We start from the raw sequence: 24,621 nt of genomic DNA, 5'->3' as shown, positions 1-24,621 counted from the left end.
AGTACCTAACCAGACATGTGGTCAGAAATCTGGGTAAAGGCAACAAGTTTCATGGGATTTGGGGAATATATGAGATTTCTGAGTGGCAAATATTTTTTAGAGAGGTCTCAGGAGCTTTCTTTTATGTCCCAGGAGCTGTTGGTCACATATTTCTTTGCAATACAAAGCTACTTAAAACATAATTCATATATACATACAGACTTCTATTCATCCATTTTTCAACAAATATTTGAGCACCCTCTCTGTGTCAGAGTTATGCTGAGGATACTACAGTAAACAAAATGGTTTGGGTCTCTTCCCCACGGATCTGGAGCCCAGCAGAAAGACGGATAAATAAGCAGACACCTACAATGCAGAGTGCTATGGACAATAATTGAGGAATTATGGGGTCCAGTAGACGTATAACCAAATGTGAGGAAAGTGCATGCTTCCAAGAGGAAGTGTTACCTAAACTGTGGCCTTAGGGAGGAGTATGCCTTGGCCAGAGAGTGTTTGTGATTGCTATTGTTAGTGGGGTAGGGATATGATGGAGAGAAGGAAAGTGTTCTAGGGAGTTGAATAAATAAGAATAAATGAAGAACTAAAACTTCTAGCTTTAAGGCAACTAAATTGCATTAAACCTCCTTTGATAAAATTTTTGAATTTCTGAGAGGGGCTTTTTTCTGACTCTTGTCTGACTCCCATCCACGGTGTCTTGAAGGCTGGCTGCCCAAACCCATCTCGTCCGGCCCACTTTCCTCACGGTGAGTGTGCGTGTGGACACCACATGCGGGGGCCTCCAGGCTCCACCTCTTCTGCGCAAGGATATGTCAGTGGAGAATTTACTTCCTAACCCGCAAGCCCCCACTCTAGCACATTTCATCCCCATGCTTCCTGAACTTCCTTTAATCTGACATCAATGCAAATCTTTTCTTTAAAACTCAGAATCGAAATTATCAGCATTATAGAAAAAAATATGTCAAAAGTTATATTTCTTTACTTAATTAAAAACTTAAAGACTCAATCTTCATTATATTTTTAAAAGCTGCTATCTTCTAGGGCAGTGACTTTCAACCAGTGTCAGCAAGAATTTTTAAAACGTGTACCACCTGACTATTTAGTCAGGGGCACTGACCTCTTTTCCCTTAGACTGTCAAATTTAAAAAATGACAACAGCCAACAAAACAGTAGCCATCGGGTGTGAATGAATCAAAATTATACTTTTTTTTTTTTTGTCAGATCAGCAAGAAAAATTTTTTTTGGTGTGCTGCAGAATTTTAGTATTTATTTTATGTGTGCCATGAGATGAAAGAGGTTGAAAATCACTGTTCTAAGGTAGTTAAAAATAACATATAATGGGTAAGATTTCATATAAGCTCTAATTTTAGTTATTTTATTCTCACTTAAATAATTTTTTAAAATCCTAACCCGAGGATATGTTTTTATTGATTTTAGAGAGAGAGGATGGGGCAGAAAGGGAGAGAGAGGGAGGAAGAAAAACATTGATTGGCTGCCTCCCATACGCACCCGGACCGGAGATCAAACCCGCTACGCAGGCAGGTGTCCCCACCAGGGATGGGACCAGCACCCTTTTGGTGCGCAGGATGATCCGCCAACCAACCGACCCACTCAGCCAGGGCCATTTTCATTTTTAACAGCGAAATGGATTTCTAAGTGTTAGTAATAAGTACACTAATTTTTTGCTCCTGTCTTAATATGTAAATTTCTTTAAAATATATTATGAGGCATTCTTGAAAAACTGGATATTTATTATCCATCAAAATAGCCTATTAACTTCTAAATAGAGTTATAGCATATACATTATGACATTATCACACAGAGAATGCTTGAGAGCAACTGTATTAAACAAGTATTTCAGCACTTCCTATGTGCAAAGTACTACACTAGATTCTATAGTAGACTGAAGGATATTAAAGAAAAACACATCCAGTCAATAACTTGTTTATAATAACAATTTATCTTTAGTGAATCAGATAAGACTTGTTACAGCACATGTTCAATAACAATGGCCTTATAATTTTTGAAAAAGTAAACATAGTAAAAACACCAGATTTTAAATACATGTGTAACTTAGAAAATGAATTTCTATTCATTAATTTTATCAATTATCTCCATTTTACTAAAATGTTTACACATACCTCTGATAAGATAATTTATTTCAAATGATTTAATATGGCTGTTAATATAACAAAGAATTCCTACTGACTCACTAAGAGATTGACTTTCTTGACAAGTTTTCCATTTCCTATCTATCATTATATTCTTTTCTTCCAATTTTACGGACAACTGCTTTTGCCCTTGGGAAATTGTTTTATCTACTATAATTATCTATATGACATATGGCCTCATTAGCAAAAATGAACCATAGAAATAGGCAGAAGGATGTAGAGAGAATGAAAAATAATCATTAAGAGTCAACTCTAAATTTTGAAAAAGCAGCCCAGTCATCATGTTGCATAGTACTACATATCATTATTGGCTGAGGTAAGAATATGTTTTACTTACTCAACCAGTAGAAAGTAAATACAGAGAAGAACATGATTTATTGTGTCAATTATTATAGAGTTTAAGTAAAAGTAAGGAAAGCGTTAACTAAGTTCACTAAAATTCTTTTCATTCATTTACTCATTTAGTCATTTAATATTTATTTTATATATGTATGTATATATATAAATATGTATTTCTATATACACACACACATTTATTAGGTAGCTTGCATTAATACACTATGTATCTTTTGGCATATACCTGACAAATATTTATTGAAGCAAAAAGGAGTGAAAGAAGAGAAAAACACATTCTGGACCTTGAAAAGCAGAAATGCTTTGTATATAGGCAGATATGGGGAGAGTTAGAAAAACAATGGCAAAAACATGGAGATGGCAAATAGTAAAATATAACTGGTATGTCACAGAAGGGTTACATAGGATGGTAAGAAATGTAATTAGAAAACAATACAGATAATATTGAATCTTGAAAGCACGATTAAAAGTTCAAACTCTACCTACCCTGAAGTAATGAGCTGTCTCTGAAGTGGTTTCTGAGATGACATGACAACGACAACTTAATTCTATCGATTTATAAGTTAAAACTTTCATGTAACTAGTATGGTTAATTGTCACAGTAGGAAAGGAGCATCACAGAGTGGCTGCCCATGAATTTGTAATATTTGGATTAGGTGAGAAAGATCTAAAAAATGGTAGCAATAAGAAAAAGAAAATATATTCTATTGCAGGAATATGATATGTCCTTATATAATTTTCTTTTTCTGCAGTCCTGCACATTTAAAAAATTTTATTCCTCTATGTATCCTACAAACACAGACACACACACAGTGTTGTTGTCAATGGTAGTTTTTCTCATTTTATTTTCTAATTGATGATTACTGGTATCCACACAGTATTCATTTTTGCATAATTTATTTTTACTGATCATATTGAATTTACTATTTTTAATAAGTTTAAAGTTGATGTTCCTGGATTAGAACATTTGACAATCATATAAAGAACAAATAATCATAAAATTTCCTACATTTAAAAAGATTATATTCTATTTGGTTTTGTTCTATTACTAATGGGCTACAATTTTTAGAATCATACTGATTAACAGTGGAGATGGTATTATGCATTATGAAAAGCGTTCCCCTGAAGCAGTGTTGAAAATCAATGAAATGATTGAAAAAGCTTAGAGATTAGTTACGAGATCCATGTAATCCACGGCAGAGGAATTAGATAAATGCTTATCTAACGTCCTGGAGCTAGAAGAACATGGTCTAGATTTCAGAGGTACTGATAAGAAAGAATTAAAATGTCTAGTGAATTTAGGGGTGCAGAAAGACAAGAAAATTAGGATCACTTCCCACATCTCTGGTCAGGCCTCAGTATACAATCAACTGACCAAGTTAGAAATACTGGAAGAAAAGAAAGACATCAATATAGATCAAAGGGTCAAGCATCACTAGCACATAATTAAAAGACAACTTCAAGGGGAAGTTGCAGTATCTAATAACAGAAGACAATAGAATTTCAAGGGGAAGTTCTAGCTGCCTAATAATAGAAGAGAAACAGAATTTACTGGTGGGTAGGTAAGATACTGGCATCAAGTGAGCTTTGAAAATAGAGGAATTAACTGAAGCTCTAAAAAAAGTGGATAATTGTGGAAATAAAGACATGGATGAGGAAGCCAGTGAGAAAATTAGGAACCCACTGGAAAGGAGAAAAATAGAGAAACCATAAATATTTTGAGGGACCAGAAATGGAAGAAGATAGTCATTCTTGGCTATTTTTACAGTAAAGTAGGAGGTAAGGTCAAATGTCCAGAGTGTTAATGATGGTGTAGAAGGTTGAGGAAAGATACTGTGGAGAATGGACTAGAAAAATCAAAAAGACTTTAAAGACAAATTGAGTAGGATCAAGCGCCCAAATATAGTTTTTTTGAAAAGTAGTTCATAGTGTCCCAAGTTAACATTTTTGCTTGGTTTTTGGAAGCAATGCTCCATAGTCTGCAGCGAGGAAAATGAGTAAGAGAGTGGGTGATTCAGGAATGGGAGCGCAGAGGCAGAGGCACCAGGCGTCTAAAATTCTGGAAGCTCTCACTGCAAGGGCTGCCATGGAGTGCAGAGGGCAGGAGACGCAGGCTAACACACCCACTGAGGAGCACACCAAGATCCCACAGAGCTGGGCCTGGGTAATGTTTGATGGCTGGGGGAAAGCAAGCACTTGTTATAAAATTTTAGGCTAAATATTATACAATTATGGAAGCATCAAAAAGGAAACAACAGAGAGTACTGCCCGAGGACAGCGGACGCCTCTGGCAGATGTTCTTTCCAACTCTAAAGCTAGCCTGTGCGACAGACACAGAAAACATCAGCTCACATAAAAAGTGCACAAGACACAGATATCCTTACTACCGATAATGCTAGTCCTCCTCTAAAATCTCATTTTCCAACCTTATACTGAAAAATTTCAAATATTTTCTTCATTGTCAACCTCCAAATCTACTAAGATTGTGAGAATAGGGGTTTGAATCAAAACACAAGCTGGATTTTAAATAACAAATATTTTTTACTGAAGCACTAACAAAGGCACAGAGAGTTTTAAAAACACATCTAAAGAACTAATTCAAATTAGAATCAAATATAAGCATCTTCTGCCAAACAACATGAAAATATACACAATTTTTTCTACCCTATTTTAAGGGTACTATAAAGACACCTACATGTTCCTAGCATGGGTAAACTAGGATATTCATTCATTAAAGATTATGTTTACCAAGTATTTTGGGAGTCCCAGAAGAAAAATTCTTCTGTGTAGTGTAACTATATGAAAATATGCACACATACAGAGTCATCGCCTTTGGGGAGAAGGAGGGGGTAAGATTTGGGAGGAAGCGTGAGAGGGCTCCTGAGATGCTGGCAGTGCTCTAGAGCTTAATCTGAGTGATGCACGACACATGAGCACAGTTGTTTCTTGATAACTTATTGAAATGCACACTTAAAATCTGCATTTTCCAATATGAGCGCTATACTTAAATTTAAAAATTTCTTTAAAAAGGACTAAAAAGGAACAGTAATATGAACTAACAGAGATTTTTTATGGAGTAGTGGGAATCTTTTTCTTTCTTTTATATGTAATTTCTCGGTTTCATCATGGAAAGAAAAAATAAATTTCATTAAATGTAGAGAGGTGATATCTTGGAATTAATTAGTAATTTCTACTTTAAAAGAGAAATAACTATCTCCCAAAAGGAGTGTGTAACGATAAGTAAACCTATAACCAGCTTATAACTACTAGACTGAGTATCAATGAGCATTTGAAAGAGCAGACTTGTTACTGTAGAGCACGAAGCCAAGAATTCTAAAAATACATTAATACAGGAAATCTCAATTATACAAATGGGTATAAGTCTAGAATCATAAACCTAAAAAATAGAAAAATGGTATCCAATTTAGAAATAATAAGAATAAAAGAAAAAAGGGAAAATGCCAGGTCTGTACAAATCATGATCAGAAGGAAAATAAATCAAAGAAAAAAACTTTCGAAGTGAAAGATAACTTTAGCCTGGTTAACAAGTGAGGGCATAGAGAATTTCTCAGCAATTATTCGTAAAGAATGACCTCAGACACTTATTTGTCAAGTTTTAAACCTTTAAAGACAAGATCTTACATTCTGTCAAGAAGAAAGGAGGTGTAATTTAAGAATGCCTTAGATCTCATCTTTCAGATCTCTAAGAAGGGAGAAGCTAAAAAAGAAAAAGAGTGAAGAATACAAGAACTCAGATAAATCTCCTTTTACGACACATAATATATTAAGACACAGAAGCTCTAAAGTAACGTCAGCAAAGTCCTACAGCTGTTAAGATCACCAAAAGAGACAACACATTTTTGAAAGCAGATTGAAAGGTACTTACTTTCTAAAAGGTAAGAGAAAAATACTTTTTAAGGGAATAAACTATGAACAAAGGGTGAAATAAATGAATATGCAATCAGTAAACTTGACCATATACTGTGAAAGTAAAGGATAAATATGTCAAAAATAAATTAAACTATTAACTATACAACAAAAAATTAATGTGGTAAATTTTAAATGGCTACAAATTCTCTGTGGCTACTCCCATCAAAACATGGAGTCTCTTTCTCACTCTTTGAATCTGACTGGCCTGTGACTTGCTTTGCAACTGAAAGGATGTTGTATGACTTCCAAGTCTATCCCTGAAAGTACCTTGCAGCTTTCACTCTCACCCTCTTGGACATCTACAATAGCTAAGTGAAGAAGCCTGGGCTTATCTGGAAACATGGCTCAGAAGACAATGAACACTATACCCTAGGACATGTGAGTGAGGCCATCTCAGACCTCCCACCTCTAGTTAAGCCAGCAGTGACTGGAGCCACAGGGGAGCTGCCAAATTGAGGAAACAAAGAAATATGGCCCAAATGAAAGAACAGAACAAAAATCCAGAAAAAGAACCAAATGAAATAAAGATAAGCAACCCATCAGATGTAAAGTTCTAAACATTGGTTATTAGGATGCTTGAAGAACTCATTGGGTACTGCGCCAGCATAAAAAGACACAGGCAGAAATGAAGGTTGCATTAAGTGAAATAAAGAAAAATCTATAGGGAACCAACAGTACAGGGGATGAAGCTGAAAATCAAATCAACAATTTGGAACATAAGGAAGAAAAAAATATTCCATCAGTACATCAAGAAGGAAAAAGAATTCAGAAAAACAAGGATAGGCTAAGAAGCTTCTGGGACATCTCCAAATGTACCAACATCCAAATCATAGGGATGCCAGAAGGAGAAGAGGAAGAGCAAGAAACTGAAAACTTACTTGAAAAAATAATGAAAGAAAACTTCCCTAATTTGGTGAAGGAAATAGACATACAAGTCCAGGAAGCACAGAGAGTCCCAAATAAGGACCACATCAAGATACATCATAATTAAAATGCCAAATGTTAAAGAGAAAATCTTAAAAGCAGCAAGAATTCCCATAAGACTGCAAAGGAAACTTTGCAGGGAAGATGGGACTGGAAAGAAGTATTTAAAGTGATGAAAAGCAAGGACCTACAACTAAGATTACTCTATCCAGCAAAGATATCATTTAGAATTGAAGGGTAGATAAGGTGCTTCCCAGACAAGGTAGAACTAAATGAGTTCATCATCACCAAGCCATTATTATATGAAATGTTAAAGGGAATTATATAAGAAGAAGAAGAAGATCAAAACTATAAACATTAAAATGACAGTAAGTTCACAACTATCAACAACTGAATCTTTAAAACAACCTAAGCAAACAACCAGAATAGGAACAGAATCATAGGAATGGGGATCATTTGGAGGGTTATCAGCTGGGAGGAGGAAGGGGGAGAATGTGGGGGAAGGTGCTGGGATTAACAAGCACAAGTTGGGAGGTACAAAATAGGGCAATGTTAAGAACAGTAAAGGAAATGTAGTAGTCAAAGAACTTATATGCATGACCCATGACATGAACTAAGGTGGGGGATTGCTAGAGGGAAGTGGGGTACCAGGCAGAGGGGGATAAAAGGGGAAAAATTGGGACAACTGCAATAGCATAATCAATTAAAAAATATATATATATATACATATATAAATTCAGCCATAAAAAAGAACAAAATCTTGCCACTTGTGATAACATAGATGGAACTTGAGGGCTTTATACTAAGTGAAAAAAGTCAAAGAAAGAAACATAAATAGTATCAAACAAGAAAAACTCCTTAATATCTCATTTGTATGACCTAGAACAGAGCAAAAAATTATATATAGAAAAACTGACATTGAAACAAACATGAAATTTACTCATTAATCTCAACACTCCATTTTTAAAAAATATGACATCAACAAATATATTTTCTTAAGTTCTAATGCTGAATAATATACCATAAATAAGAAAGAAACAATTTCTTTCATTTTCAAGTACTATCCATGCTCCCTCCCAACCCCGGTCCATAACATACTGTTGCTTTTGCCTGTTTATGATCTATTTTCCTTCTGTCTCTTCATATAGTTAACACCTCCTCATCAGATCCCAGATGATCCTCACTTCCTCACAAATTTCTTAAATAGGTTAAATATCTAGCCTATGGACTTCTGAGGAGCAACGTAGTCCTCCTTCATAGGCTTGTCACACTGTCATTTACATTCATTCATGAGATTATTCAATATAACAGTGGCCTAAATGCTTTATGAAAGCAGGGCCCATATTTATTTTCATTCCCCACTGAATCCCTAGTGTAGCACAAGGTCTGGCCTATGAAAATATCTGTGGAAAGACTACCTGTATGAGAAGGAGTGGTCTTCTTTCTAAGGTCCCTCCTACTCCCAAGATTCGCTCCCACTACGAATTAACTCAGTGGAGACGCCTAGCCCAGTTTTACGGTACATTATGCCATTGAACCTGCTATTTATTTAGAGCTTGAAGACCCCTGCTTCTCCGCTCCTACTTGCTCTCAATAGCAACTATTTCCTCAGTACAAATGGAATTTGTGTGTTGAACTGGAAGAGACAGGTGCAGTCACCAGAAAACACACCAAATGTATAACCTTGTAATAAATTCTCATATTATTTAGGATGCATAAAATCTAATTAAATCCTCTGAAAACAAAATTGCTTTTAACAGGTCGTCCATGTGTGGAGGGTTTATAAAACAGGTGGCACGTCTCAGCCTTGGGTGAGGAAATGCTATGACCAAGGGAGTCGAGGAGGGACGTGTGCTGCCTCAGGTCACAGGCTGGGACTCACAGGATACAGGTTAACAGAAACATGCGAGAGGAAAATGTTTACTTAGGGTTCTTTGTATGGTGCTGCCATGTTTCAATAGGTACAGCCTTTTTTTTTTTTTTTTTTAACTAGGAGAGCAAACAAGTATGAATATTTTATTAAAAATCATCTATAATAGATTTACCTCTCAGAAAAGAAACTATTTCATTTAAAGCTCACTGCATTTATATGAAAGATAATGTCATTTCATCTATCACCCCTTTAGTTTCTTTTCTTCTTAGTTGCCATTGTCATTTTAAAATAATTATTCTAATGTTACTAAGAATATTCTAATGTCTATTGAGAATATTTTAAACTCAGAATTATGTCTTAAAATCCTGAAATTTAAAAAATATGTATTCATTTAAAATTAAAGAACACGGTAATGAGAAATGGGCTTTGCTTTTTGTCTAGCTTCTAAAATTTGTCATAAAAGTTTAATTTCTTAGTCATATTCTAGAATTCCCACATATTATATTGTTTCATTGATATGTTACTATTTTCACGTAGTCTGTTACCTGACCTGAGTTTCCAAAACTGAAACAGCTTAAAAAAAAACAAAAAAACAAAAACACCTAAATATTTAAACCCTCCAGACCTCAAGAGAACAGAAAGTAGGAAATATAAAGTTTATTAATTAAAACAGTAGCCATTTTCCTTTACTTTGTTCCCCAACTGAAGCCTCTCCTTCAGCATGGGGTGTGGAGATGAGGGAGACAGTCCTGAGAGGGAAGTGACCTGCCCATCATCTCAATGGCCTGTGGGACAGCTGAACCAAGGACCACACACTCTTGATTCCCACCAGCCTCTGGGGACTATCCTTCCCCATTCCACTCTTCCCTTGTCACCTTTTCCATTGGGAGAGGTCTACTCAAAGCCTTCAGCACATAAGGCACAATACTTTTGGGGAAGGTTCCTTTTCTTCTCAGAAAAGTCAGTCTTTCAAGAGGAGAGAGGTATGTCAAGTTTCTGGATAACTCTCCTTCCCTAGTATTTCAAATGCTGAAGTTTTATAGCAAAAGAGATAAGAATGATTAAGTAAATGTACTCTGCTCTTCCCTAAAGGCAACAATTTTGTTCACAAAGCAACACATGCCACACATGGAGCTTTTGTGTCCTGTATGGGAAGAAAAACCATCAAGAGATCACAGCCATTACCTGAGTAGGACTATGAAGACTTAAATCCAAACCACAAGTAAACTCTGTATGATGGTCCACTATTTCAAGAAGAGGATCGGGCTTTGAAAAGTTCCAGAATCTGTGAATATAAGCCAAAAAAAAAAAAAAAAAAGAAATTTAAGTGCTAAAATTACCAAAAAATTTACTTGAGAAAAAACAGACATTTAACATAGCAAAAATTTTATCAAAATAGTTTCAACCAATTCATAAATTCAGAGTCCTTATAGTGATCTACATCTGAAACTCTAATAAAGAAAAAATACGCTATATTCTATTATATAAAAAATGGAATTAGTAATCAATTTACCCTTGTAAACAATTATTATATTCCCATTAGTATACCTTGTAGGGTGAAACTTAACTTTTAGTCAATTGTTTTATGTGGCACAAGGACATTTGAGATGAAAGACGCCAGGTTTTTGTAGCAATTTCTGAAAGCATTCATTGCTGTGAAATAAGGAGATTGGAATACATGCACTCTAACATTTCCTAATTTTAAATGCTACTTAATTTTTCAATGACTGAATCAAAAAGACCTTAGGTTTAATTTACATTTCAACCGCAATTCAAATTCTTTAAAAGGATCTGTTCTCTTAGGAAATTATCTCCAATTCTGAAATTTTTTTTTTTCTGAGGGCATGGTCTTTCTTATAGATTCCATGTCAGTGTAATTTCTAGAGTCAAGAAAACTAAAATGTGTTTTCCTGGGCCAATACTAAGTATTCTACTTATCCTCTATTGATGAGGAGTGTAATATTTACCATAATATATCTGATTTCTACTGTTCAGAGAAGAATTTGGCCCTATTTCCAATACACAAAATAGTACTTCATTTGTAAAGCTTTGTTCACTCATTATCCTTCTTATTCTAAGCACACCATAGAAACAGCACATTCAGAATCACAGAATCATACTCCACTTCAGCCTCCCTAATGATGTGCGACATGGAACACACTGAAGGTTTAGCAGATCTCTTTGAAAGAGAGTAAACACACAAAACCAACGGTCAGTTTGTTTAACCTGGCAGTATTATTTTCCTAATAAATACAGAGCTGGTCTTATTAAGTTTGAAAAGGATTGTTGCTATGGTTAATCTACTGTGTGGTACCAGACAGACAATGAATAAATAGCTCATTTATCAGATTACTGAAATCTACAAAATATTTAAGGAGAGTGATTTTACTTTTGAAAATCTGCCTGTTCAAACAAATAAGGGAACAAGCTGCAGTCATTCCCAGAAATCATAATAGTGGTCTCTACTGTCCTTGCATATTTGTTCCTTTGGGTCTAGAGACAGTGAATTTTACTGCAATCTAATTCTCTAGATCTTGATAATGTTTATATAAGCAAAAGTAAATATGTAATTGTGTAATTTCATTTCTAAAATATGGTTATGCACTGATTTGCAATATCTGAAACAATAATCAAATGATTTTGTATATATCTACTATATTCCAAAAAATATTCAAAATGTTTTATTTATTTTTTTATTGTTGTTCTATTACAGTTGCCCCATTTTCCCTGCATTGCTCTCCCCTGCCCCGTCCTCAAAATGGTTTTAAAAATATGTATATAATATGGAATAAAATGAATTAAAGGAAAAGAGTAGGAGAATAAATGGAAACCTGCAATTCTTATAAACAAAGTTATATTCCATAAGGTTGAATATACTTGACAGCAGAGGACCTCTCAAGATGCTAAGCTTTCCAGTAGCCAAAGGAAAAAGGCAGATGCATTCGGGCCCTGAAATGAGTGTCTACAACCACACTACTTTGGAACTCTCCAGGGGAAATGCACCCTTTGGAGTTCATGGAGAAGGAACCCAGTGCCTGTGTAATGAAGAACAACCAGAACACTTCTTATGGAAACATGGAGATGCTGTTTCATGGGCTACTACTGCTCCTGAGTCCATGGCATCACCCCACAGAGCAGTTTGGTAGAATCACTCTATGGGAAGGCCAATTTAATCCAGATATTGGGCGCTCTGACTTCATTTGGGATTTGGAATTTATTTCGGTAAAATGGATAGGGCTATCTGCTCTTTAGACAAACCATAAAACTTGGTTTCCTTCAGAACTATTTAAGGATAATAAAAAGCAACAAGGATTTGTTTATACCCTCCTGACCAGTTTCTGGAATGCAGTCTTGTTGTCATTTTCTTATTTAAGCCACTTAAGGATAAGGCTGCACTGAGGGCGAGATAGGCGGGCCTCATGAAAATCAGGATGCCCAAGAAGGGCACATGCGTGAACCCATCCGCTTTTAGATTGAAAGTGTGATAAGGGAAGTCGCATATGCAGGAGGGCAGAGAGTGTATTCAAAAAGTCCATTTAAATTTGCTCTGCTCGTAGCTTAGTGGGCAGACAAGGCCCCACACAGTCCATACCACAGTCGCACTGTCATAATTTTAACATGAGAAAAACTATCAATATTTATTTCCATTTTGCAAAGAATTCATCAAATAAAATACATGCTAAAACTCTAAGGATGCTGTTTGGTGAAGGGAAGGTTAATGCAGTGAATGGCATCCAAGCAACTATTGGCTATTATACCATTTCACAGCTCTGACAAATTATGTCATACACAAAGTGTATATTATGTGCAAAAATTATGAGATTCATTTCTAGCAAAATGGATAATTAGGTACCTAGACCCACCTCTTCCTGAAAACAACTAAACTTGCTAGATAAACCATGAAAACAAATACCACAGAACTTCATAAAAGCATCAGCGAGGAACACTCAAGTAAAAACTAAGTGACATTTAAAACCGAAAGCAGTAAATGGAATAATGAAGGCACCTTTTGCCCTGAGAGGATTTGTTAAATAGGGAGAATCTAAGCTTCAGTGTTCTTAACCTCAAGGGGATGGGGAACCAGTAAAATAAGAAAAAATTAATATTTATAATTTTAACATATTTTTCAGTAAACTAAATATCTTGTCAAAAATATCAAGTCAAGCCCAGACTTGGGGGGCTCAGTTAGTTGGAGCATTGTCCCAGGCACCAAAAGGTTGCAGGTTCAATCCCCAGTCAGGGCACATACCTAGGTCGTGGGTTCAATCTCTCTCTTTCTCAGTGTCTCTCTTTCTCTCTCTCTCAAGTCAATAAACATATCCTTAGATGAGGATTAAAATATATATATATATATATTTTATATATATTATATATAGTCAAATACAGTAAGCTGCACAAGCCAAATAGTTAAGAAAATCAAAAGTTAAAGTAATGTGTCTATAAACTATATTTTTAAATCACTAATGGCTTTTTTAATAACAAAAGAAATATATATATTTCTTTCTTCATTTCTACTCTTTAATGGCAACCATTGTTAACAATTTGATGTGTATGGTTCCAGACATTTCTGTGTATCACCACTCAAGTTCCACTAGGAATGGGTAAGCTGTAAGGAAGTGACAGGAGGAAAGGGAGCATTTCACCATGTTTTCTGACATTTGCAGCTGGGGAACTAGCAAGGTCTTTGCAATCTTCTGGACTCAAGGATCTCATAAGTTCTATTTATCTGAGGGCCTTCATGCACCTGTCACATAAGTGAAATGAACTCTTTTTTATTGGGAAAAGTCAGGCTACACATATCATTAAGCAGTCAAATAAGCCACATTATTTTTAAGTGAGATAGCTTTTTGGTCCAGCATATATAATACTTGGTGCCTTTTTGTCTCTTTGCTGATGAAATCACTGACTACTTAAGCTCTATCATGGGTAGTAAATATATTGGACAGGCTTCTAATGATTAAAAATATTATAGAACTGTAGGAGCATTTTTCATTTAAATGGAGAGGGAGGGAGAAAAAAATTCATCACAGTACAATGTCTTGGCTGAATCCCCTTTTGCCTTCGGACTCACAATTTTTTAGCAATGCAAGTTGCAGCACTGTGTAAAATAAAACATCAAAATTATTTCAAAAATTAAACTAAAATTATTTTTTTACTTTAGTAAAATGTAATTTGAAATTTCTAGCCAACAGATGAATTCAGTAGAAGGTTTAAAATATTCTTCAAAGTTCTTCCTTCTCTTTTCCTATTCTCAATTTATGAGTTAGTCAGTAATCCTTTGTGAGTCTTTCCTCACTAGAAGAAGGGAAAAAGTTCTGGCTACTTTTCAATGCCTTTACATGTACATTAATTTTAGCTGTGTTTTAAAATTTTTCAGCAAATTGTAACATTGTAATTCTCTCTATTTGTATTGCTTGGGTATGAAAGCATCCTCTAGTGATGAGCAAATAATGTCACAGTTTATTTTCTCCTACTCATTCATTCAACAACGTATGTATGAGTCCTAAAATGTGCCAGGTATTGTAGAAGCAAGAAACAGATCTCTCCTGCAGCTCCTAGTTTGGTGGGATAGATGGACTTAAAAAAAAAAAAAACACAAAAATACAAACATAATTTCAATTGACAAGTGCCCCGAAACAACACAGGATTTTGTCCTGGGGAAGTGATACTGAGCTGCAATCTCCCAGGTGGAGAGCAAAGACAGCAGCCTGCGCATTGTCAACAAGGAGCCTGTTCCTGTGTGACAGAGAGGGCCCAGGAGACTGGGGCAGGGAGATGCAGAGAGCGTTACGTGAGGCAAACAGGACCAGATCACACAGGTCTTGCAGGCCATGTGAAGAACTTGGAATTTTTCTTTTAAGTGTAAACACACACACCCGTGAGAGTTTTAAGCAGAAGGTTTATACACTGTTTTGCCTTCTTAAAAAAATTTTTTTAAATAAACTTTTTTACTTTAGAATAGTTTCAAATTGGCAGAAAAATTGTGAAGCTAGTACAGAGAGTTGCCATACAGTATGACCTCATGTAGTGTGGTCAGCTTTGCCTTTTAAACGTATCTCTGGCTACTGAGAGAAGAATGGGCTTGAGGGCTCAAGAGTGATATGGGGATATCAGAGGCCTAGTAAGAGATGACAGCAGCTTGGATTTAAGAAGATAACAGTGATAATGAGAGGAGGAAAGGTTGAGGCGTCAGAGATGTATTTTAGGCAGAAAAATTAACAGAACAAAAGAAATCAAGATGATTAATGGAACAGAAAACATAAGAATGATTCCCATGTTTCTGGCTTCTATCATAGTACTTGTAATACTTCTATGCATTTATTTTCTTACTATTTATTTATTTATCTACTTTCCTTTCAAAGTCAAAACATTCCTTAAAGTCAGAGACAGTATCCTTTTTTTTTTTTTTGTATCTCTTGCATGTATAAAAGTATCTGACACAGACACTCCAAGAATGCTTCATGAATGAATGAATGAACAAAAAATAAATGAAATAAGTATATTAAGGACAAGATGAACAAATAACAAAGGCCAACCCCAAGAGTAAGATAACTTTAAATCATCTATAGACATGGTTCCCAAATGGTGGACCACAGCTCATTATATCAGATATTCATAAAATACACACTTTTCGGCTCTGCTGAGAAATTATTTTCCTAAAAATTTCAGTCGAGTAGATCAGTATGGAATCCAGAAACCTCTTTCCAGGAAATGCTGGTGCTTAATCATCTAGGTTTGGGAACAGTATTTAAAACAGTACTTCCCAGCCTTATATCAACACACATATAGGTTACATAAATCCTCATTAGAAGCAAGTGATTTCAGGAAAAAGGGGAGAATAAAAGGCAGTGGTTCTCAACCTTGATTACACTGGACTTAACTGAGAAACTTTAAAAAATACTGATGTGTGAATGCTCCCCAAGAAATTCTAATTGGCCTGGAGTATGTCATGGGAATTGGGAAGTGCACACATTCTCTGAGTGGCCATAACGCGCAGCCAAGGTTGAGAACCTCTGACCTGGGTGGAGGCCATTACCCATTTATTGAGAATCACTGATTGAGCCCAGCCGTTTTCATAAATACAGAAGTCTGGAGTGTGGCTCACAAACTTATTTTATTTTTTTATTTGTTAAAGATTATTTTTATGGATTGAGCATCGGCCTGTGAACCAAGTGTCGCTGGTTCAATTCCCAGTCAGGGTACATGACTAGGTTGCACGTCAGGTCCCCAATTGGAGGCGTGTGAGAGGCAACCACACAGTGATGTTTCTCTACCTTTCTTTCTCCTTACCCCTCTCTCTAAAAATAAATAAATAAATAAACAAATAAATAATTTTTTAAAAAAGATTATTTTTATTTATTGTTAGATACAGGGAAAGGGAGAAAGAGAGGGAGAGAAACATCAATGAGAGAGAGAAACATCAAGCAGTTACCATGCACACACACCCCTCCTGGGGACCAGGCCTGCAACCCAGGCACACGTCCTGACTGGGAATCAAACCAGCAACCTTTCGCTTTGTGGGATGGTGCTTAACCAACTAAGCCACACTAGTCAGGGCTCGAGAACTTATTTTAGAAACAAGTTCCCAGGCGATGCTCATGTTGCTGGTCCTGGGGCCACACTTTCAGAACCACTGATCCAGGCAGTTGTTAAACTGATAAGAATTTACTACTACTCTGTGGCTCTAACCACTAGTGAAGATAAAATTTGGGGAAGGGACAAATATATTAGAAGCAAAAGATAGGCAAATATTTTCACAGGAAAAGTAAAACAATTATTTTACATAATTTGGTTAACTTCACGGACTAGGATAAAAGGCTGTGAACAAGCAATAGAACAGTATCAGTGTTAGCTCCAGCTTCCCAACAATGAAGAACAAAGATGATCCAGAACGGAGGCTCTCAGTCTACCCAGGCCACCCTCAGCGAAAAGGATGTGGACAGTTTGCATAGTCTTCCTCATTATCTTATACTGCTTTTGATCAGCACAGAGACTGTTCGAGGCAGATACAAAGGGCATAAAGTAGTCCATGCCTATCTGCAGTTTTGCTTTCAGTGCTTTCGGCTACCAGCAGGCAAGGATGGTCAGAAAATATTAAATGGAAAATTCCAGAAATAAATAATTCATATGTTTTAAATTTTACACCCTCCTGAGTGGCATGATGAAATCCCACACCTTCCTCACTCGGTCCCACTAAGGACACGACTTGTGCCTTTGTCCAATGTACCCAGACATGATATGCTCCCCATCCAGCGGTCACTTTAGTAGCCATCTGGGTTTTCAAATCAACTGTTGCTGTATCACAATTGCTTACATTCAAGTAACCCTTATTTTACTTAATAAGAGTCCCAAAGTGCAACAGTAGTATGCTGCTGATAATTTGGATATGCCAGAAGGAAGCCATCAAGTGCTTTAAGTGATAAAAAGATACGTATGCATAGGAAAAAACAGTTACATATAAGGTTCAGTGCTATCTGTGGTTTCAGGCATCCACTGGGGGTCTTGGAATGTATCCCCAATGGTTAAGGGGGAGGGGACTACTGTAATCATTCTCATCTCAGAGATGAGGAGAATATGCTTCAAGAAATTAAGCGATTCATGGTGACGTAGCTAATAAATGGCAGCCCCAAAGCACAATCTCTGCTGGCATCATGTCCAGTACTTCTACTGAAAGATGCTGCCATTCACTTTTTCTCTAGACCTGGCCCATGCCAGGGAATCTGGAATAGAAACTGACAGGATCTGAGAATCCTCAGGTAGTTCTGATTAACAACCTGAAAGTTCAAATGGATCTGGCCCAAGTCAGGCTTTCCCCCACTCCTCAGACTACATAGAAAATTCCGTAAGCCCAAGTCTATGCCAAGATTCCATTAGTCTGCCAACTTACATTCAAAACCAACACACTAAGGAAATTATGAGTAGAGTAAATCTGCACTCCTGTGGCAAGAGTTCAGAAACTATCCTTTCTCTCTTCTAATATTTGTTTATATGCACTCACTGCGTCCTCTCATCTGCTTTACTCTCTCGTCCTAACTTAGGTGTCGCCCAACCGGTAACCTCAGAGATTCCAAATACCCTCTGGGTAGAATAGGCGGAATCATGGGCTTATTATTTTATCATGTGTATTGCTTTTGGAGGTGATTAAAAATAGAAATTGTAGACAAGCAAAATTTTGCAAAGAGCTAAACTTTCATTCATAACTCAAATATATTTATTGAGTGCTAATACTCATTTGTATGCATGACTGAGTTGGAGAACTGTCTGCTTTTTTGTTTGTTTTTGGAACCAGTAATAAGAAACATTAAGTTTAAAACAGGAAAATACTAATTCCCTGATAAATAAAGAATATACAAATAATTTTGAAGAATTACTGAACAATTTCCAAAGATGACTTTTTAGAACACTCAATGGCAAATATCCAGAAACCATACCATATTTACAAACTTTCAAGGATAAATATGATAAAATTCTAGACGTAAGCTTCTCTGGCAAAGTGAATATTTATAATTCAATTAAAACTTTAATTAGATCACTATTGTAGAGGAGCTGACTCTACTTCATCACAATAAACATTAAGTCCAGGAACCACATATCACAAAGTCTAGAGTACTCTGACAAATTAAAGAAAACCATTAGCTGATGGAAGGCTTGTTCTGGGGAATTTATGGCCGTGATCCACGGGAATGCAGGATAATTTTCTGAAGAAAGTCGCATCTCAACAAAAAGAGATGAAGGAAAAAAAAAAAAAACTCCCACAGAGTTTGTTTGCTGCTTACTGGCACAAAATGAAGAACCACGAAATGATTTAGCAATAAAGTTTCAAACAAATTTTTGATTAGAAAATAAACAATATGGTAAGAACTCTACTCATGAAATAGTATTGTTATCTCGGGGATAAGAATAGCCTATGCACTTCTGAACTGTAACTGGCACCGAAACATGGCTACCTAAAGCAAAAAGTCATTTCAAGGAAGTTCTGATGATCATAGGATCAGATGAGGCTGCAGTAAATGTTGGAGAATTAACATTAAACTTACAGCAGCCGCCTTTGCTTTGGTCTGGATTAGCGACGTCACCGTGAAATACGGTGTTCTGCAGCTGAGCATTTATGAACGAACCCCCTCAGAGCGTCAGGTTGTGGGATGCCGGCACAGCATATAAGGACCTCTTATTTAACAACTCTCCTCATCCGAGCACGGATACAGCGGTGGGGGTGCCGGGGAGAAGAAGACAGACATGACACAGGTGGAGGAAGAAAAACAGACACAGAACAGACTGAATAAGTCTGTTTACTTTCCGGTGGCTGGACATGAAAGCTTGGGGAGAAATAAAGAAAATCAGTCTGCAGAAGGAGGAGGCATGATGGAGCAGGGGAAGCCCATATGTGTCCTGAGAAACATTTTCCCTTTTTCACTTAAGCTATCTCAAGATGGTTTTTGTTTCACACGTGAGTGTGCACACCTGTGTGCGCACACGTCCTAAAAGATAGAGTGAAGAAAGAAAAGGGGCTCTGCTAAGTTTCATTTAAAAAAATAGATTAATAATTATTGTTTTTATTCTCTGTATGGTTCATTCCAGTAGGTTAAATCTTGAAGAATTCAATATTAGAATATCTATTTAGTGTTGTCACATTGTAGGTTGGGGTTCCGGGACAGACCTCAATGGTGAATTATTTAGCCCTGAGTTCTTAGGGTAGGTTCACGACATGTGCAGATAACTAGGAGAGAGAAACACTGAGGTTCTGCTTCTTAAAAACTATAATTGCACAGATCTGAGCCCACTGATTCCACAAGACTTACTTGTATAACAAAGAACAGCAGCTTTGTGCCGCATCCCCCCGACCCCATCTTTCACCTCGGAGGCAATCGCTTTAAATTCTATTAGCTGTTTCTTCTAATTTTTACTCTATATTTCTAAATAATATGCTCTGAGAATTCATTGATTATGTTCATTTTCAGATATTACTTTTTTACTTCCTACTATGGAACATGAGGCAAAGCAGTATCTACATTAGAAAATATATGCAACAAAATCCACATTTGCCTTATTGAAACTGCACAACAGAATTTTAAAAAAATTATAATGCAAATTAACTGACAAACTCCATAAATTTTCTGTTGGGACTAATCAGCACAATTCAAAGTTCAAAGCAGTGACTTATACTGCATTAACCTAAGGCTTATTAACATTCCTCACTCCTTTTAGATCTGTTGCTTCATGTGCTTGCATTAGGTTGTGAATTAGACACAGATTTGGTTTGATTCTTAAAGAACACTGTCAGTACTAAATAAGTTTGAAAATGTTCTGCAGTTACAAATCAAGGTACTTAAAATCAAAGGTCTTACAAGTTTCTTTCTAATTAATGTATGTTGTTTCATTTTATAGGAAATTATTTTCATTTTTCACCAGGCATTTAACTTGCAAAATTATGCTTCACTTCACCAAAGATCTTTCCAGTATGACAATAATCATCACAAGAATTTTCTAATTTAAACAGGTCAAACGGAAAAACTCTTTTGAAACATATAATAAAAAAACCAATATATCAACAAACTTAGGAGTTACTGCCTCATAGATGCGACTATCTTAACCATCAGATATATGAAGCTCAGAAAGATCTATCAGTAAATCACATATTACAATTAGTTGTAGAAAAAGTATCTGTAACTTTAGTTAACAATCAGGATACCGATTACAATGGTTCCAAATTTGTTAAATAGTAAAATGTTTCAGTCCAGTCAGTACTGACTTAAACAATAGAACAGCAATTTTCCTCCTTGAAAAAATACCATTTTCTGGACAACAAGGCAGGGAGTGACTGTGGGGAGGGCAGTGGAGAGCAATGGGGAAAAATTGGGAGAACTGTAATAGAACAACAATAAAAACATTTTTTAAAGAAATAAAAAAGAAAAATAACATTTTATCCCAAAAGGACTTCACACTTTACATTCAGTTTTATTAATGACTACTTTAAACACAATTAAAGGAGAAACCATATTAAAATATAATCATTTTCAGGCTTTTACAGTCAGTGACCAAAGGGTATCATAATTTTTTATATAATTTAAATTCACTTACATTTTAATCAAATGCATTTAGTATATCCATGCCCCAAATGCTAAGGATAAAACAATGAAACAGACAAGTCCTACACTGTAATCAGGCAATATGCCTTATTAACACGAAATATATTCAGTACTAAAAATCCTTATAAGAATTAAACAAATATGTGAATGCAAATATTCTCAATCTTAAAAAGAAAACTAAAGACAACTACATTAAGATGCTTTCATAGTCCTACTAGGTGTGGAACCAAAAGGTCACTGGTTAGATTCCCTGTCAGGGCACATGCCTGTGTTGTGGGCCAGATTCCCAATTGTGGTCTTGAGAAAGAGAATCTATAAAATGTTTCTCTCCCTCTCTTCTTGGTCCCTTCTCCTCTCTCTAAAACAAATAAATAATCTTAAAAAAGGATGCTTTCATAGTATCAGTGGTGAAGTCTGGTGAACCTCTGCCACAAAGCAAAAAAAATGTGATAAGAGTTACAAACACATTTATATCTTAGATATCTGAAAGGCACAGAACATTAAACCAATCTTTGATTATCTTAAAAATTCATAGTTCCTGCAAATATTAATTAGTATCATATCATTAGCTACATAATTTCTTGTGATTTGACAAACAAATGTAAAGGAATTAATAACAACTGTCTTTAAATATGAGGTAAAATTATCATTTGAAGCTGCATATGAGCTCAACTTCAGTCACATTTCTTATCTATTTACTTTGACTGACCTTTTTTTGCAGGTAAGGGGGACTAGGTAAAGCTGAAATGAAAGGTTTGAGACAGAGTACATATTCAGCTATACTATCTGTTTACTTTGCCTGACCTTTTTTTATGGGTTAGGGGAAGAAAGAGAAGTATCTGCTCATGTAAATCTCTGTGCTAATAAACATTAGGATCAAAAAAGTCCATCAACCACACCAAAGTTAAGACACTTACTATATAAAGGCAAATCCCACAAGAGTAAATGTGACAAAGATAAAAGGTATTTCTGTATCCGCTGCTTTGTTAAGATCCTACCTTTACTACAATCCGATTAAAGACCATTTTTCTGCTTATGCAATATAATAAAGCTATTTATCTTATTTTATACTTAAACAATATATTAAATACCACATTTATCATAAGGTAGTAGAAATGTTTTCAGTGTCTTATTTTACAGAGCAAATATAGCTTACTTTTTTCTCATGTTTCTATTTTGAAAATTACTAACCCACAGAAAAATTCGAAGAGTGATATGATGAACACTCATATACTCTTTATCTAGATATATCAATTGTTAGAACTTTGCCACATTTCCTTTATCCTTCTCTTTCTACACATGCACACATAATACTTTTGCCGAACCATTTAAAAATAAATTGCAAACATCATCACAGGCATATATTTACAGTAACATGGTACTAAGTACAAAGTTTGAGGAACCTACGTGAAAAAAAGAAGGAAATTAAAACTTACTGAGTGCTTGAAATGGGCCAGGCACTATGTGAATAGCTTTGCATATATTGATTTTTAAATCTCATAATATGTTTTATGAGTGAGGAAACTACAGCTCAGGGAGGTTCAGTGACTTTATGAGATACTAATATAACACTAGCTGGTAATGGCAAATTCAAGATTTTAAACCATACCTCTTTTTCTATTACACTGTGCTGTCTTGCTTAGAAATAATTTTTAACAAATATATAGATAATATATAGTTATTTAGAAAAAAATACAGGCTGCCTTGAAGTAAATATGGTCACACGGTCCTGGATTTGAATAAACAGACCCATAGATACATTCAACTTTGTATAGTATATCCACTGTTCTGGTTCACGCTGCACCATATTCGCAGGTACACTTGCCCCACCTCACCTTGACAGTGCAGTGAGAACTCACACTCACAAAGCTCCTGGTGGCTTTAAGCAACAGAATTATCTTACTATAGTTAATAATGGCTATCTTAACTCTCTGTATGGTACTTACATTTTAAATTAGGAAAGTTATTATTAATATTAACATTCTTATTTAAAGTATCTATTTCTTTGAGTATTTATTATGTGCCAAGAACATTTACTGGTACCTTCATGTAATCCTCTGAACATCTCCAAAAGACACATGTCATTTCCTGTATGTCACAACAAGTACACGGAGGAGCCAGCCTTTCCCCTCCAGTCTGACTGAGTCAAAGGTCCAGACACCCACCCCACCATACGATAGATCTAACCCAGAGAACTTTCCTATATGCCTGAAGGAAGCAAGGTGTGGGGAGGGACAGGGCTGGTTCTTGATAACTTCTTACCCCACTTTGTACTTCTCTCTCATCTCCTTGTTATTTGGAATTTTATTACATTAAAATTTATGAGTAGGCATTAAAAAAAAACAAAAACAAACTGTTCTATTGTACCTTGCACTTAAATATTCCTTTTGAATGAAACAGTTACGATGTCTTGGTCCTAGATTGTCTACTCTAATCTCGTCTTAAAAAACCTTAAAGTCATATAATTTAAACTTAAATAATTTTTTTTTCAGGAATATAGTCCACATATAACTTGGGAATCTAATGCAGTATTTTAGTAACTAGTTATATAACTCACTTAAAATAGATCATCTGATATGCATTTACTAAGGTAACATTGCACATATTTAGGAATATGACTTTTGGGAGGAATAATAACCCAAACAGAGAACCCCAAAATACAGAAAAGTGTGTATATGTGATAAATGGTTATTTTTAATTCTTAACACTTATTAAGTGGCCAGATTAAAAACTGTACACACAAAAGCAGAATAGCATGACTGCTAGAAGTGAAGAAGTATAGGGAGAAGGTAAGAAGTGAAAGAAAAAATCCTAAGTATAGGGAGAAGGTAAGAAGTGAAAGAAAAAATCCTAAGTATAGGGAGAAGGTAAGAAGTGAAAGAAAAAATCCTATAAGGTAAAACTTTCTGGGCCACAGTTCCTCAGGACAGCTCTACATCACACAGAGCACTTCAATAAATGATACCATGCCAGCCATGAATTCTGTTAAGGAAGATTTAAGACAGTGTTCCTAAATTATACCTCAATTAAAGAAGATAAAAAACTTTATGATAAGGACATATGAAATCCCTTCCATCAGTAATCTACTTAAAATTCTGCTTATGTCTTTCTAAATATATTTTAATAAATATGTATACATATGGGCATATGGATACATGTGTGTATGTTTATGTGTATATATGTGTACATGTGTGTGTAATATACATATATATTATAATTCCAAATGTTCTTAAATCCATAATTATTAAGATAAAAGTTATGGTACATATAAACTTTTATCCAACCA

At 35.5% G+C, this 24,621-nt stretch overlaps 1 protein-coding gene across 1 annotated transcript in view; it reads right to left on the bottom strand.

Annotated features, from left to right (window-relative positions):
• PEX7 (peroxisomal biogenesis factor 7) overlaps positions 1-24,621 on the bottom strand; it is a 66,423-nt gene that overhangs the window by 6,920 nt on the left and 34,882 nt on the right. The window contains exon 9 of the mRNA XM_090280668.1: positions 10,435-10,534. Coding sequence (XP_090136794.1) covers positions 10,435-10,534 — 100 coding nt within the window. The remainder of the gene's footprint in view (positions 1-10,434; positions 10,535-24,621) is intronic.

This window comes from Furipterus horrens, unplaced genomic scaffold, assembly GCF_987537825.1.
Source record: "Furipterus horrens unplaced genomic scaffold, mFurHor1.1.pri manual_scaffold_6, whole genome shotgun sequence".
NCBI classification, from domain to species: domain Eukaryota; kingdom Metazoa; phylum Chordata; class Mammalia; order Chiroptera; family Furipteridae; genus Furipterus; species Furipterus horrens.
Note: the sequence above shows the minus strand (reverse complement) of the source record. Positions and strands in the feature narration are given on the sequence as shown.